General features: G+C 40.4%; 1 protein-coding gene across 1 annotated transcript in view; it reads left to right on the forward strand.

The window, feature by feature from the left end:
• cntfr (ciliary neurotrophic factor receptor) overlaps positions 1-15,645 on the forward strand; it is a 164,873-nt gene that overhangs the window by 81,484 nt on the left and 67,744 nt on the right. The window contains exon 3 of the mRNA XM_083567995.1: positions 14,408-14,641. Coding sequence (XP_083424121.1) covers positions 14,408-14,641 — 234 coding nt within the window. The remainder of the gene's footprint in view (positions 1-14,407; positions 14,642-15,645) is intronic.

Below are 15,645 nucleotides of genomic sequence, written 5' to 3' on the forward strand. Positions count from 1 at the left end.
AAATGTTTGTGGACACCTGTTCATAAAAATTGCATTCCACATTTAGTCCTAGTTTGCTTTTCTAATTCCCTCCACTCTTTTGGGAAGATGTTCCACTAGATTTTAAAGTGTAGCGTTAAGATCAGAACTCTATAGTCGAAGATTTTCCACTGCAATCCATGTAAACCCTTTCTTCGTGAAGGTTTGGTTTCCAAGTTTAAGTGAACGCAAATTGTTATTATACTGCATCCAAAGACATTCTATACAATTGTGTACCTTTAGCTGTGTGGTAACAGTTGGGAGGAAAAAAACACATATGGCAGGAAAGGTGAGATGTCACAATACTTTTGTGCAACTTTTTTGTCTGAAGGTAACCGTTTTATCATCTATTCATGCTTTTTCGCCTTGTACACATGCATCCGCAGTAAAAAAGAAAAAAAAAAAAAACAGTGAAAGGCTGATAAGAGCTGTCGCTGGACGACATCCGGGACCAAGAGTAATTGTGAGCTCTGTGCTGTCTCGTGAAAACCGCCTGGTTGGCTGGGTGTGCTTTACTTCAGGCTTTGATTGCAGGTGATAGTAACTTATCTGAAACAGCGCAGGCAAGGCTGCTGTTTATCTTCTGAACAGTATCGATCTGCTCGGATCTTTGGGAGAGAAAGAGAGAGAGAGCAGAAGGCCTGGAACGTTCTAGACTTACTGATGCGTTTATCCCTCCCTCTTTCTATTTCTGCCTCTTTCCGTCGTTCTTTCTTTATCTTTCATGTCTTCTCGATGGCTCTGGGTATTTCTTCCATCAGTTATTATGGTAGCCCCTTTTAAAAACTACGCAACATGCAATGAGACGTCCTTGTGTTGCCTTAAAGATCCCGAGATTCTGCTCAAAGTGGGAAGAAAATCATCCACGCTGGATTCTGATTGGTCAGAAAGGATCTATTCATTTTCTAGAACAACGGCTCTGACAGAGATATTTGTCACGTTCTGTGTAACTTGACAACCTACAATTTTTTTGTCCGATTCATTTAGAGAGAGAGAGAGAGAGAGAGAGAGAGAGAAAGAAAATGATGTAGAACTGTTGATAGCTGCTGTACATTCATTTCAGTGACGACAGGAAGTAACCTGTTTTGTGCCTTTTGTATAACAGTAGAAGTGGAAATGATGAAAAGCCATTTGGAACGACGTGCCGTTATTTAATAAATTAATAAATTGTCATCGTTGATACTATGGTGTAACGGTACACAAAATTCACATAAAAACCGAGGTATGTAAGTCATGGTTCAAGGGGAAGAAATGCAAAATATAAAATTGCTTTTTTAAATTTTTTTATTAATGTTTGTTTTCAATTACCATTTGTGAACATTTACAATTTTTTTAAAAAGTTTTAAATAAAATGGTTTATATATATATATATATATATATATATATATATATATATATATATATATATATATATATATATAAAAAATATAATAAATCAAGTTAATGCAATACACACTTTTATTATATTTAATAAATTGATAAATCGAATAAATAGCCACAAAAAAAAATATAAATAAATAAATAAATACATTTCGACCACATTTTACATTAAATATAACATTTTAACTGTTCGATTTATTTCAGCATACTTTAGCAAATGTCTGCATTTATCAAACACCCAAGAGAATTATTTGTTTATTAATTTATTTTTCTTCTTTCCTTCCATCCTTTATTCATTCGTTCATTCATTCACTCCCTCGATATGCGGAAATTGTCAGGATTTTCTTTTTTTAAGAGAAATTCTTGAAGCTGTACATAAAATGCGAAAGAATCCAAATTTCTAGACCGTCGTAAAAACTTTGGTTATTTTGCAATTTCGGACATGCTCAGAGCAAATCATGTTTCTGGTACGCATCAAGTAGCCACTAACAGGTACCATAAAACACTCAACATGTAACTTTCCCGGTTATGTTTGGGGTCAAAATCTTTTCATTTTTAATCTATTTACTGTTCCTTTAAAACAATACAATACAAAAGCAGATTCACTTCAGAGAACCACCTGGAATTATTACCAATCATTAACATATCAACGTCTGCTTTGTTTCGCTCTCATTGCCTCTCTTGTGCTCATCCACTGGTGTTGTATCTCTCCAGGCTCATCAAGCTAAACACATTAAGTCCAACAGGTTGTGATTTGGCAAGAAACACAGTCTATTTTAGACCTTCATTAATCTGGGATAAGATGGAAATGTAAAAAAAAAAGCTCTTTAAAAGGCATCAAGCTTTTGCACCTCGGTCTGTGAGCTCCTCTCGGAATTAGTTATGCATGACAGATGTAACCCGAATGCGAAGCAGATGAAAATGTTCGACTACAGTGCGTCTGTTCTGATGGATTATGGAGGGAGAAATGACACTCCAGGATCATTGGAACATCATGGATGTTGGCAATGAATTAAATTTTTATTGCAATGCAACAGTTAAAAAGAATTGAGGGGGTGGGTGGGGCAACTTTGTCTAGATGTTTCTAATTGGTCTTCACCAATGTATGGGGGTGCAGTGCACATGCTGTGCGAGGTCATGGCCTATTTCTCCAGCAGAAACTTTCCTGCTATTCACGTCTGTATAGCTGCTTGTTCATCGTGACAAAAAACACGGTTACGAGTGAACCGGCTGACCCCGGCTCTCAGCACATACGCTCGGGTCTCTCTCAAACCCCTTTTGATGTATCACATGCCGTTCCTTATGGCCACAAGTGCAGAACTGTGCTGAGTAACTCTGTAGAGTGTTTTGAGAGTTACACAGGACACCGCCTTCGCACATTCCCAGGCCCCAGCAGATGTGGACGGACAACCAAAGAGCAAACTTTTACCTCAGCGTGATGAATACCGTGTTTTTCATTCCATTCTCTGCCATGTTAATTTATCATCATGGTGCTAGCATTGTGTGTATACGCAAGGCTTAGCCTGATGCATGTGTGGGAAAGAACAGAGAGCCCACAGCCGTCAGGCAGCAAGCACGGCCCATTCATCTTCACACCTTTGTATAGAAGAAAGTACATGGAGAATGGTGTGTGTGTGTCTGTGTGTCAGATCGAGAGAATGCAGGTCAGGAAATCCACAGTTGTTAGCATTAACCTTCCGCATAAACCTTCGCTAACCTTCGATCTCTAAAAGACGACAAAAACCCAAGCTATACAGCGCCAAGAGCTGCAGCGCCGCTATTATGATCCTGTTACCTCTCATTTACAGTGTCGCCTCTGACTGGAGGCAAGTGGCCTTGATTTAAAGGGTCATTCGCTATTTCACAGTCTCATAGAAACACGAACGCAGGATGGGAAATCGGTGCACACACATACATTTAGCAGCCATGAAATGAGCCCCCCTAAGGTCACGTTTTCACGTCAAGTTATTGTCTATAGCATTTAGTATTTGAGTGACAACGCGTTTACTGAAAGTCGGATCGTTGCAAGAGAAGTTTTTCATAGCTGCATAAACAATGACCTTGTATAACTCCGCTGTTGTGTAGTGCAGCAAAGTTGGAAATGTAATTTACTGTAGAAATAAAGCGGATCTCATGATACATTAAGCAATGTTAATTATGCTTTAATACCACCATAAATGTCAGAGATATACTATATCGAGTCGTAATATCAGCACAATTACCGTATATGATCTAACCCCTCTTTTTGTACATCTGGCAGGGCCAATAAATCTACCAAAGGAGTTTCCTTTGTAGATTCAGTAGATAATCATTGTGTTTCGGCTATGCTAAGAGGAACAGATAATAAACTTAGAAATCAGCTCTAACAACTTTTTCCTGAGCTTACTTTCGGGTTTCCCGAGGTTTTGCATCACTGTTGAGCTTGTTGTTGAGGTTCAAAAAGTTCTTAGACTTGCTATATGACCAAAGTTAGCAAGGCTAACATGACTAGAGGCCAGTACCGCATTCATTACCGATCTATTATAGAGTATGTAATACTATCATTGTTTACCTTGAGCATTAAAAAGCATTTTAGATGTCACTCTGTGGTGCATTCGACCTCATCATGTCCTAAACCAAGTCCTCCATACAGCAAACACTGCAGAGGTAATCATAGTTGCACTCTGTTTGTATGTCAGTTTCCCACTGGGGAAGATTCCTCACTTAAAACAAGCATACAACCACATGCCTATTCAGTAGCCATCAAAATAAAACAATTCCACAAATGCAGTAGGACTCGGATACATCCGTGTCAGTAGGGTCCAATAAAGCAAAATACATTAGATCTGCACAATCAACCTCTTCTCTGTCTCCAAGTATTGTCCAGAACTTCCATCAGTGGAAACCTCCGCCCACAGAGACTCCCCCACACCACCACCACTGCTGCCCTATTGTTTTCTCCCAGGGATCCATTATTGCAGCGACACACACAATGCAGTCCGCCCATTTCCTGACTGGAGGTCGATTAGCATTGAGTGCAAAGAAAACATGGCCTGCTCGCGACTCGAGGTGGAATGTGACAGACCCTGTGAACATCATGCCACCCAAGAGGGAAGACAATAGGGCCAGGGGCAATCACACTGGGATTAACCTCAGGTTCTGCAAGAGTTAACTAACATTTCAGCTGTCTTGCTATTTATGGGTGCCAACCACACTAGGGAAAAATAAAGAACAGCACATGGAAGATGTGTAGCACTAAATTAGAAGAGAGTTTTAGTCCGAGAGATGAACAGGGGAGAAAGAGAGCAAGGAATGTGAGATAACAGAGAGGCATTGCAGAATTCTGAATAGGGTTATAGCCACAGAATGTAGAAGCATATTCTCGCCTTTCCTGTCTAATGTTTCAGTGCCTCGGTGTAAGTCTATTAGCCATCCTGTGCTAGGTTATTGATAGAGGTGGTATAGCATGCCCAAGGTAAAGTGTTGATAAAGGCCAAAGGAGCATTGCCGATCAATACTTCTAATGGCTTTGCATTATAAGTGCATGACTGAGAACATCCTCTTAGTCCTCAATTAGATCTCATATAGCATGGTAAAAATGTTGGGGGGGGTTGGTTTGGCTGAGAATGTGCTCAGGTCCAGAGAGAACAGAACCTTTACATATCAGAAGAATACCATTCAAATGGTAGCCTGTAGCTTCAGGGTTTTACGACCAAGACAGCGTAATTCTTTTTTTCAAGCTGAAGTGCTTGTTTATAATGTTTTTAGTTACTAGGACCAAGGGATGCATTATATTCTTCTCTATTTCAGAATTCATTTGTAAGAAGGATTTATGGAAGCAATTGTTTTATTGTATTAATCAAAATGACGAGGATTTGTTTGGATAAAGATAAAGAATATCTTCAATTCTGTATTTCTAAGCCGTGCCTAGATCTGACTTCATAAATGAGGTGTGAACAGGAGAAAATTTACTGACTTTGGCACACAAAACTCTTCTCAAGTCACCGGGGCATCTAAATTGGAGATATGTGACTGAGTCATAAAATCCCCTCTGTTTGTGAATTTCACTGTTTGCATGCCTTTGCTTTTGCATTGGGAGTGATACATGGAAAGAATAACAATGGCCGAGCAAATGGAGACAAATTATGGTGCGGGCTGTTGATGTGGCTGTCAAAATAGGAGAAAAAAAATGAGAGCCGGGATTGTCTGTAGGACCTTTGGGAGTGGAGAGTAGTGGCGTGGCGGGGCAGGTTTAGGCTTCGCTGAACTTGACACAAACCATGGGAGTGCTTTATAATGACAACCATGCATGTTTGGGTGATGGGCACTCAGCCTCGGTGTACAGATGCATGAGCGTACGCATTAAAATACAAGAGACCTAGAGGCAGGTTCTCTCCACCCCTAGATGAAGAGATCACAACAGCCAAGGGCTATTTACATTCCCTCGGCAGGCCACACATATTGCTCATCTATAACCAGGGCAACTGATCAAGAGACAGAAAAGTGTGTCTTGCTGCGGTCCTGAATGTGATGGTATAACTGGTACACCTGTGATGGGACACGGGACAGTCCTCTACATGAACTGTCATGTCGTCTTATTTAGCATTTAGAATCATTTTACAAATCAGTTCTGATCTCTGTAAAAGTTCTCGTATGTACTTTTCCTCATATGTTTCTTGTTTAATTCTCCCCCCTCAAAGAAGCAAAACAGATGAGACCGGGCCTGCAGCCCAAATATCTCATAATTACCACAAATTCATAACTGAACATTACCGCTGCCAATTTCACATGTTTCACTGACACAACTAATACTGCTAACACTAAGCATTGAGTAGATCTGCCAGAATTCATACACTAGGAATATTAATTTGAATTCCATTAGGAAGTTCTTCCAGATTTCCAGATAGTCCATATTCAGAAGTCTTTATAAACGTGTCCTTTAAAATCATGTCCTAACATACGAGGTGGTATCAAAAAGATACAAGACTTATTCTGCTCACTGGTGCTGTTCTGACCCGCGTGCGTTACCACGTCTGCGATTTCATCGCAGACAGCAAAGTTAGAACAAAAAGCAAAGGTAAATTCTGCGCGGAACTGAGCAAATCTGCCACAGGGACGTTTGAGGTAACGTACGTTTGACTTGCGGCGACGCTTCGACGAGTCGTTCGAGGTCGGTGAGAGATCGGGAAGACCTTCCACGAGCTCGACCCCTGAAAATGCCAAAACCATGCATGATGATTGTCGGAGAACAATCCACACGACCTCACTTCTCCACCCTCTCTACTCATCAGATTCAGCTTCTTCTCCCCTTTCCTGTCATCCCGAAGATGAAGATGAAGTGCAAAGGCCACTATTTTGGCACGGTGAAAAACAAGACTTCCAGGACACGTTCCGGAAGAACACTGGGGGCGCTGTATTGCTGTGCAAGGGGACTATTTTGAAGGTGTTAGTGTGGAAAAGTAGATAAATAAAGTACTTTCTTGTAAACAGAGCGAATCTCCAAACTTTTTGATACCACCTAGTTATGCATACAATGTATAGTCATTATAAGCATTTATAAACCACAAAATGATTGCTATATTGCTGCAAGTTTGTGAAAATACAAAACATATTAGCAATTTATTTACACAGTTGAATGAAGATAGGCTTCACCAAAGACAATATATGAAACTGTATTAGTTTCTCTGCAAGCATTTAAACAAAGCTTTGGTGGTGTTTTCTAGTAATTTGCAAATTCAATGACTTCTCCAGGCAGCTGTTTTATTCAGGGCATGTTTCATGCCTATAAAGGTCACAGCGCTCGGTGTTTATCTGTGAACCCTGTTCCTGACCTTCTGCTGTGGCCTGAATCTCGCTCGTGGACTTTGAAAACACTTTGCTAGAAGGTATAAGGGGGAAATGTCTTAGTTTAAAAAGTCTTTTTAAGTATAAATGAGGAATCGGGGTTAAAAAACTGAGGTGGTCAAAACTGGGTACAATTCAACAAGTCGCCAATCAAGCGCTTTGTGCTGTTTCTTTCTTGCTTTTTATTAATACAGAGAATAAACTAAGCAGAATCTGGGGCTAGAAGCTCAAAAAAATCTCACAAACCTTACAACTTTACACTATAACAACATCAGTCCGAACCTGGAGGTTTGTACCGCATCATCTGGTGGAAAGTCCTCGTGATAGAGACCAGACTGGGATTGGGATTGAAATCCCATGGGATGTTACAATGAGTGTTTTATTTTTTTCTTTTATATGGGACAAACCATCTGTCATATATGTCCTGCTTAGAGGACAATGAAAGATCTGGTTAAGATGTTGGACTTCCGATTAAAAGGTTGTGAGTTCAAATCCCAGCACCAACAAGCTGCCACTGCTGGGCCCTCAAGCATGGACATTTACCCTCAAATGCTCTGGATTAATGTATGCATTGAGTGTCACACGCCTCACTTATATTTGTTTGATACCCCAAGGGACCCTGATGAAGTATATCCAGAGTAGGTAGTTGTATCCTATAGCCTACATACACGCTACACACTTTGCACACTCTTGTTCGGATATCAAACAAGGTGCAGCAAAACGTCCAAGAAAAAAATTAAATCCTATATTATCCCATAAAATGGATCTACTGTATATGGTGGATCATGGGAGATCTACAAGCAACAGAAAGGAGTTAAGAACAGATCCAGAGGCTAGGAGATATCAAGGGCAGCAAGAACTTCACGTGCTAGAACTAGAAAATTAAACATTCAGCGTGTATTCAATGCATGAAGTGATCAGAACCTCAAAGTGTTTGAAATATTCTGGGCAGGAACAAATGAAACTTAGAACTCAATGAGTGGAATTTTCTCTTTGATGGTCAAATCACATCTCAGATAGTGGACAACAATTATAAGCGCTAATGATGTGGCTGAGGTTGAGGAACTGTCCGAGTGATGTTACACCTCTAATGCCTGCTATATGGAACTGTTTACCCGTCCCTCTAAACGTCCAACTTCTGCATACTGGTGTATATTTATAATCCATCCTTTCTGCACCTCTATATAATCTACTGTGGGGAAGAGTGCCTAATTAAGTCACTTTGTTTGTTTGTTTTTTTGTGCTGTTGCTGTGCAACCCATTTCTAACTCTGGGATGCGTTTCAAGTGATAGCTGTCTCTGCGTATTAGAGAATCTGCTCTGAGTGTTACGAGGCGCTTTAATCTACAGCGTTTCCGATTCGCCGTGGTGTGTGGCCTCGCGCTTCCTTTCATTAGCAGACTTTGGTTGATTTGCATGCAGACCATTTTATATCCTCTGCCTTGGCGTTCAAGTTTCCGTGGAATTAATGAGCGACTGAGCGTGACCGGGCATTATCAAAAATCAGTATGGAATAGCACCGGAAACATAACCTGAGTTGTGATCGGTGAGTTAAAAGGTCAAGGGGTAATCCGAACTGATAAAACTATTCTAGCTTTGAGCAAAGCACTTGACCCAGAGCTTCAGAAAGGTGTCACCCTTACAGATCTCTGCAGGCCTGTGCTCCTCCTCTGGGGCAAAAGTGTCAATTAAATGACCTAAGAATGACACTGAAATGTTGTCGTGCTCCCTGTTTGCAGCAATATATTCCCACTGCATTGTCGTTTTCTTGTTAAACAGTTTAGATGAGACAGAACACTCTCATATTTGTCTGATCCCCCAGAGTGCTCTAATGAAGCATTTTCAACCAGGGTAGCATGTGCTCGCTCCCTAACTTACTCTCTTTTGGATGTTTTGCTAAGTCAAACAGGGTGGAACAAAAAGTCCAAGAACAAAAATCCCATACGATCCCATCCCTGAGAGCCATGTGGTGCATCATGGGAGGTCTGCATAGGAAGGAGAGAGAGTTTAGAGCTGAGCCAGGGGCAAGGAGTTAGCAAGGGCTCCCACTTCACAGGCTAGATCAAGAAAATAAATGGTCAGTGTGGCCAAACCCACATTCCCTGGCTAGAGCAGTTAAGCTGCCAAAGCTACAGGGGTTGGAAAGAAACATCTGATTTGCGCTGCATTGTTCTGATGTTTTCCAATCCTGTTGACTTTTCCTTAACCTGCATCTTTGCGTGACCTTGGTTTGTCATAAATGTGAATTTTGTGGCACACAAGCAGCATTCTGAAGTCTCGTAATGTCAATTTAAAGCAATTTAGAGCGGCCGTCATTAAAGAATTTTAACTCACGTATGAATTCAAGGTGCAGAAATGATTCTGTTTCTGTCCAGATTGTGGATTTACATAATTTGTGTTTTTTGCTGTGGTGCAAAAATGCACTGGCTTTTGATCCACCGCGACTTCAGCAAGATACTTGCTTAAAATATTTATTGATTTATTTTCATTATCTATTCAAGTCCACCCCCATGCTTTTTCTCTGATACAACAAGTTCCCAACATAACCAGCTCTACCGGTGCTGCATTTTTATTTTTTATTTGTTTTTCATTTGGGGAAAATGAAAACTCATCATCAGCGATTAACCTGACCGTCCAGGTTTTTATTTACGCAGGCGGCTTCTGCCTAGTGGTGCCCCGTCTGCATGGCCACTTTGCCGCTTTGTTTTTTGGCTGCGAATACAGACACAGCTGTTTCTCATCTAGACAGGAGTTCCAGCTGTGGAGCAAATCCCCTGCACAGCTTCCCAGCCCCAGCCTGCACAACTTTGCCTTCGTAAAAAAAAAAAAAAAAGTTAGAGATCCTCCGTGTGGGTGTGGAACATCCTTCGATCTCATATCTCCCTTGAGCCTTTGCTCAGCTCCGTTTGCTTCACCAGTTTACGTCTGTAATGTGAAGTGTCAATTTTGCCACTGCTCCGCGTCTCAATTCGTTTCTTTTTTTTATTCCATTCTTTATTTAAAAAAGGCGTTCGTTGATTGTCCTTGAAGCTCCGTGTTGTACATGGACTGGGTGGATAGTTTGGCATGTGTAAATGTTTCAAGACGAGTGACAAACAAATCATGCACTTTTGGCAGCAGGTCTAAAATGTCCATAGTGATGATATGTGCAGGGGGAAAATTAAGTATTCCAGGCCATCAAATATCAACAGATATGATTTAATGCATCCAGGCTTTGTTTTATCATACTGAAGGGCGAGCGATTAAGTGCCCTATTACTGCCTGTTCAGGATAAGATAAGCAGCGTTGAGGAAAAAAATGCATTTATTTGCACTTTCAAGCGAGCCTCCTGCCAAAAGCAACCTGGCAAACACGAGAAATGGGAGACTATCTCTTAATGAGAACCCTCAAAGAGAACAAGCCAGAGGGCAAAGCAATGACTCCAATGCTAAGGGTTGTATTTTTATATTTTTTGAGAGAGAGAGAGAGAGAGAGAGAGAGAGAGAGAGAGAGAGAGAGAGAGAGAGAGAGAGAGAGAGAGAAGATATTCACCGGCTTGTTTTGACTTCGCATTTTTTTTTTTTTTTTTGAGATTTCACATCTGAAGGCATTTGTTTTAAATCAACACCTTTTAATGGGCTTCAGAGCATCTTCTACTGTATGCACCAGGCGATTTCTGTATGAGGATCAACATCTGTGTTGCATATCTGGAATGTTCTGTGTAATACAGAGCAATTCGCTCATGTGTCAGATCGGTTGCGTGTAAATGCGGATCTTTTTTTCCCGATGGATGAAAAACGTGAAGCGTGTTTAGTGACGAGCATGCTTTTACGATTTAGCTGTAGACTTTATAAGGTGTCTCAACTATCATGGCCGTGCCTCAAGGAAAAAATAAAACATCCGTCCCGTCATTTACACATAATAAAGCTTTGAGCTCTAATTTAAACTTCAGGGACTTGGAGATCTAACGACATGGCAGATAGATATAGAGAGAAGCCTGGGGATCCATAGACTAGAAATAATGGTTGCTACTTCTTCCCCAAACACTGCAGAAGTGGCTTGTTGCAAGAACTGTGAACACACACATACAGTGAACAACAACATCACCATATAGAGTAAAAAAAATAAATTTACTCAAAATAATCATTGTAGGAATACTGCCCAGGATCACTGACTTATGCTTTAATATACAGTATTTATGTCCTTGAATAGGAATCACAATTATTCCCATAAGCCTATTAATTTCATAGAGTTTCTCTCGCTTTGTGCTGCTTCAAGGAGTCTGTTTGCATCAGAGATTCTATCAGTTAGAATTCATTACGTGCTGTCAGGTTTAAAAGAATCAGAGTCATCACCTGCAGCTTTATCACCATATAAACCAGTCAACACGTGGCTTTAAGTTGTTGCTTTAACCAATCAGACTGCGAGTTGGCCACTACACGGCCTTCTAGAAGGCGTCCGATCACTTTGGCCTATTCTTTTGATTGGATGGTCAGAGTTCGCAACCCGTATCTGTAGCAAAATGCACAAGCTCAAAAATATTTGTGTGGATTTAATAGCTGTTTTCTCATTTCCCCAATGGCTGAAATTTATTTGGTTACAATTACAAGGACATTTACATGAGGGACTTTTCCAAGAAAAACTGGACATCGTTAGGAAAGATCAGCCAAAACAGTTCAAAACAGTTTTTATGAACCATTTATACTTTTGTTTTGTTTTTTCCTGTGGAATTTGCAAAAAAACACAAAACCTTAAATTTACATCCCCAGGAAAACTGTAAGCAGTGAAAAGAGATTGTTGTCAGCACCAAAATAGAATTTTAACTATTTCTGGACATAAGCAAACTAGGCGTCACCAGCTGGACACCAGTGAGCACCCCCTGCTGCCCTCGCCACTGCCCTTGCCTATTTAAATCATAAATCAGGCAATTTTGCAATGATTAATAAATGTGTTTAACCTTGTTTAACATTGTAACCCAGATCTATTGAGGGTTAAGGGCCTTGCTCAAGGGCCCAGCAGTTTGGTGGTGCTGAGATTTAAACCCATGACCTTCTGACATCTTATCCACTGAGCCACCCCTTCCCATACAACACCCCAACATATCAAGGGTTAACGGTGTGGTGGTGTTATTTATGAAAAACAAAGTCGGTTGACAACAGAGTCAGCAACATGAAGAACTACAGAAGGTCTGATCGACAAGAAGAGAAAACGTTTCCCAGTTAAAGGCACGAATGCATGATAAGATGTTGCAAACGTACAGGGAAAAACCGAGCAGATAAATACACAAACTGATTATGGGGTAACAAGGAACAGGTGCGCACAATCAGTAACAAATGAATCGGTCCCAAGATCCAGCAAAAGACAGGACCAGGATATAAACTAAAGCAAAAGCAGACACACATCAGTGAAGGTAAACCATGAAAATGGTTGTGGAACGGAAAAAATAATGCATGGTGCTATTGAAAATATTGGCACCCCTATAAATGAATATTGCATAAAGACAGCACTGATTAGCAGCAGAGGAGGGAAGTAATAAAGTACAAATACTTTGTTACTCCACTTAAGTGGATTTTTCCGTCAGTATTTTACTTCACTACAACTTTTTAATTTCTCTCATTAAATTTTTTACACAAACATCAGTACTTTCTACTTTTTACATTTTTAAAACGGCCTTAATTTTAATCTATATGGTGACATGTAGACATTTAGACCTGTAATTGCGCGATTTTTTTCTATCCACTGGTGCATCATTTCCTGTCTCTCACACACCACAGATGTAGACTAGTTTATGAAGCTAATAATAAGCAGGCAGAAGGTAACAAGAAGTCTGGGGTTAACGTGGATGAAACAGAGGAAGTCAGTGATGTAAACATCACTGAGAACAGAGACATTCCTGATCACATGATCATCATCATCTTTTCTCTGCTTGTGTTCTATATGGTGGTTCTTCAGACTGGATACATTCATTAGGTAACAAAATGTAAAATAATATTAATATGTTTTGATGTGAGGTTCGGTTTCCAGCGTGACACTAAAACAGGTAGTAATAATGGCAACTTTTTACTTAAGTACATGTCAGAACCCGAACTTCTTTACTTTAACTGGAGTGAAAAAGTGAAGTCAGAACTTCAACTTTCTTTTAAATCATGAAGATCTGAAGAACGTGTGAACTTTTGCCATCTCTGAATAGCAGCACTGAGCTTTTGGTCTGACGTGGACGTGCAGAGACTTGCATAGGGATCTTCTCCAACTGCTTCATGCAAAGCTCTTTAAAACTCTTTATAGTTTATGTTCATTTTTGTTTTTTTGTTTATCTTTATGCTCATAATGCTGTCTATTTTCTTTTCTCGACTATAATTACTTTTAGATTTTCTAGAGGCATTTCAATAATATAATTATTTTCAGAAAGAATATAAGTATGGAGTGTTCTCAAATTATGCAAGGAGAAAGTTTCAACTTAGTATAAAGTTTTTTAATCCAATTTTTATCCAAATCCATGTCGAAGCGCTGGGTTTAAAGGAGCACCTTTACTTTTCAGAGTGTGTAAAATTCATACTGAGGTTCGATCGCAGGATAAGATCACACGGTCTGTGAGGTGAGGCCAGAGACGGTGCTCATTCCTTTCATTTAGCTGGTTTTTATTTTTATTTTTGAATCTATAACGCTGGCTATGATTTATTTTAAATGCACAAGATAAGTTCTCAAAGTATTTCTGATGAGTTTTTTTGAACAAATCCAGCGCTGAGGTTAATCACGATTTCCTAACAAAGACGAGGGGAAATGTGATTCGTAGACTTCAGGGAAAACAAGCGTGCAGCTTTCCTATTTAGAAGTAAACAGAGTGCATTAATAAGTACGCGATTGAGTATTCATATGGATTATGAGATTTAGAGTAATAGGAGAGCTTTGATTTAGTTTTTATGATTTATCACAACAAGGGAAAAGTCTATTTATCAACAGTCTAATACATTTAGATTTACAGAATATACTCTTATCCAGAGTGACTTACAATTTGAGGATTGAGGGCCTTACTCAAGGGCCCGGCAGTGGCAGCTTGGTGGTGCTGGGATTTGAACTTTTCACAACTCCCCCTAATACAGAATACCGAGCCTTCCGATTTCAAGGGTTTTGAGTCTACCTAGTTTAACCGGGTGACATTCGATGGATTCATGACGTATTTCTCATTCCATTCTGCTCTCTCACCCAGGAGGCAGGATCCAATACGCGAGGATCGGCAGCAACGTGACGATGAAGTGTGGCTCTCTGGACAATGATGCCTCAGTGACGTGGAAGGTGAACGGGACAGACGTAAAAGCCAAGCGGAGAGAGGAAGGCCCACGACTTATCCTCATGGAGGTGGACATGAGCAGCAATGGCCTGTACAGCTGTTTCCAAAATCCTGATGGCCAGCGCCGAGACCAGATCACATTACGCGTCGGACGTGAGTTTAGACGTTTTTATTTTTACGTTCCCTTTCACTCCTTTTTGTCTTCATGCCTCTTTTTCATACTGTCAGTTTTCTTAATGCTTTCAGAAGAGTTTGACCCCATGCACTGTTTACTGAAGCTCTTCATCTCCCTAAACAAGCGTTTCATTGCTTACGCCTTCTACCAGCTTGCTCTGTCGAAGAACTTGTGAACATTATCAATTCAAAAAAAAGTCTCACATTAATAGTTATAAACATCTTCATCCTGTCCTCCACTCCCCAGCCTTCTCTACTTGATTCATGAGCTGTGTTTGGGTCTTCTCTAAATGGTTATGGGGTGTGGTGTCATCTTGGACGTTAAGCCCCGTCCAGATGTTGCTGTTAAAAAAAAAATGCCGCTGTGCTGAAACAAGGTCATTGGCAGGCCACTGGACCAGACAGGAGGTTCCTGCAGCCCTTTTCACCCGTCCTGCAAGATAAGTTATAGCCATGTTCGTCCCAAACTGCAAACACATACGCGATCCTTCTTGAAATTTGTATACAGTTTAATAGACTGATATCTCGCTTGGCCTAGAAGACCACGCAACCTCAGGTCAGTTACGCTTTGGGACTTGCAAACATTATGAGCGCAGGTGCTTCGGGAAGCGAGTTTTCCGCAAAGGAATTAGTTTTTTTCTTTATTTATTGCGCAACTCCGAGCAAATTAGCATGGATGGCCACAGGTGTCAAGCAATTTAATCAATAACGGTGACTAGATGCTACCCATAATGCTCTCTGACAGCAATTAAATTTGCTAATTAAATTAAGGAAATTAGAAAACCAAAATGAGACGCGCCTGCTTATGATGGCACGGCGAGGAATGTGCTTTCTCAGCTGTGTGTGTGTGTGTGTGTGTGTGTGTGTGTGTGTGTGTGTGTGTGTGTGTGTGTGTGTGTGTGTCTTCAGCAGCCTTTGAAAATGCCAGAACATAATATCAGTGAAAACATAAGATTAATAAGCTCAACATCGGCCGTGGCATA

The sequence above is a fragment of the Silurus aristotelis genome (genome assembly GCF_946808225.1).
Source record: "Silurus aristotelis genome assembly, chromosome: 18".
Classification (NCBI taxonomy): Eukaryota; Metazoa; Chordata; class Actinopteri; order Siluriformes; family Siluridae; genus Silurus; species Silurus aristotelis.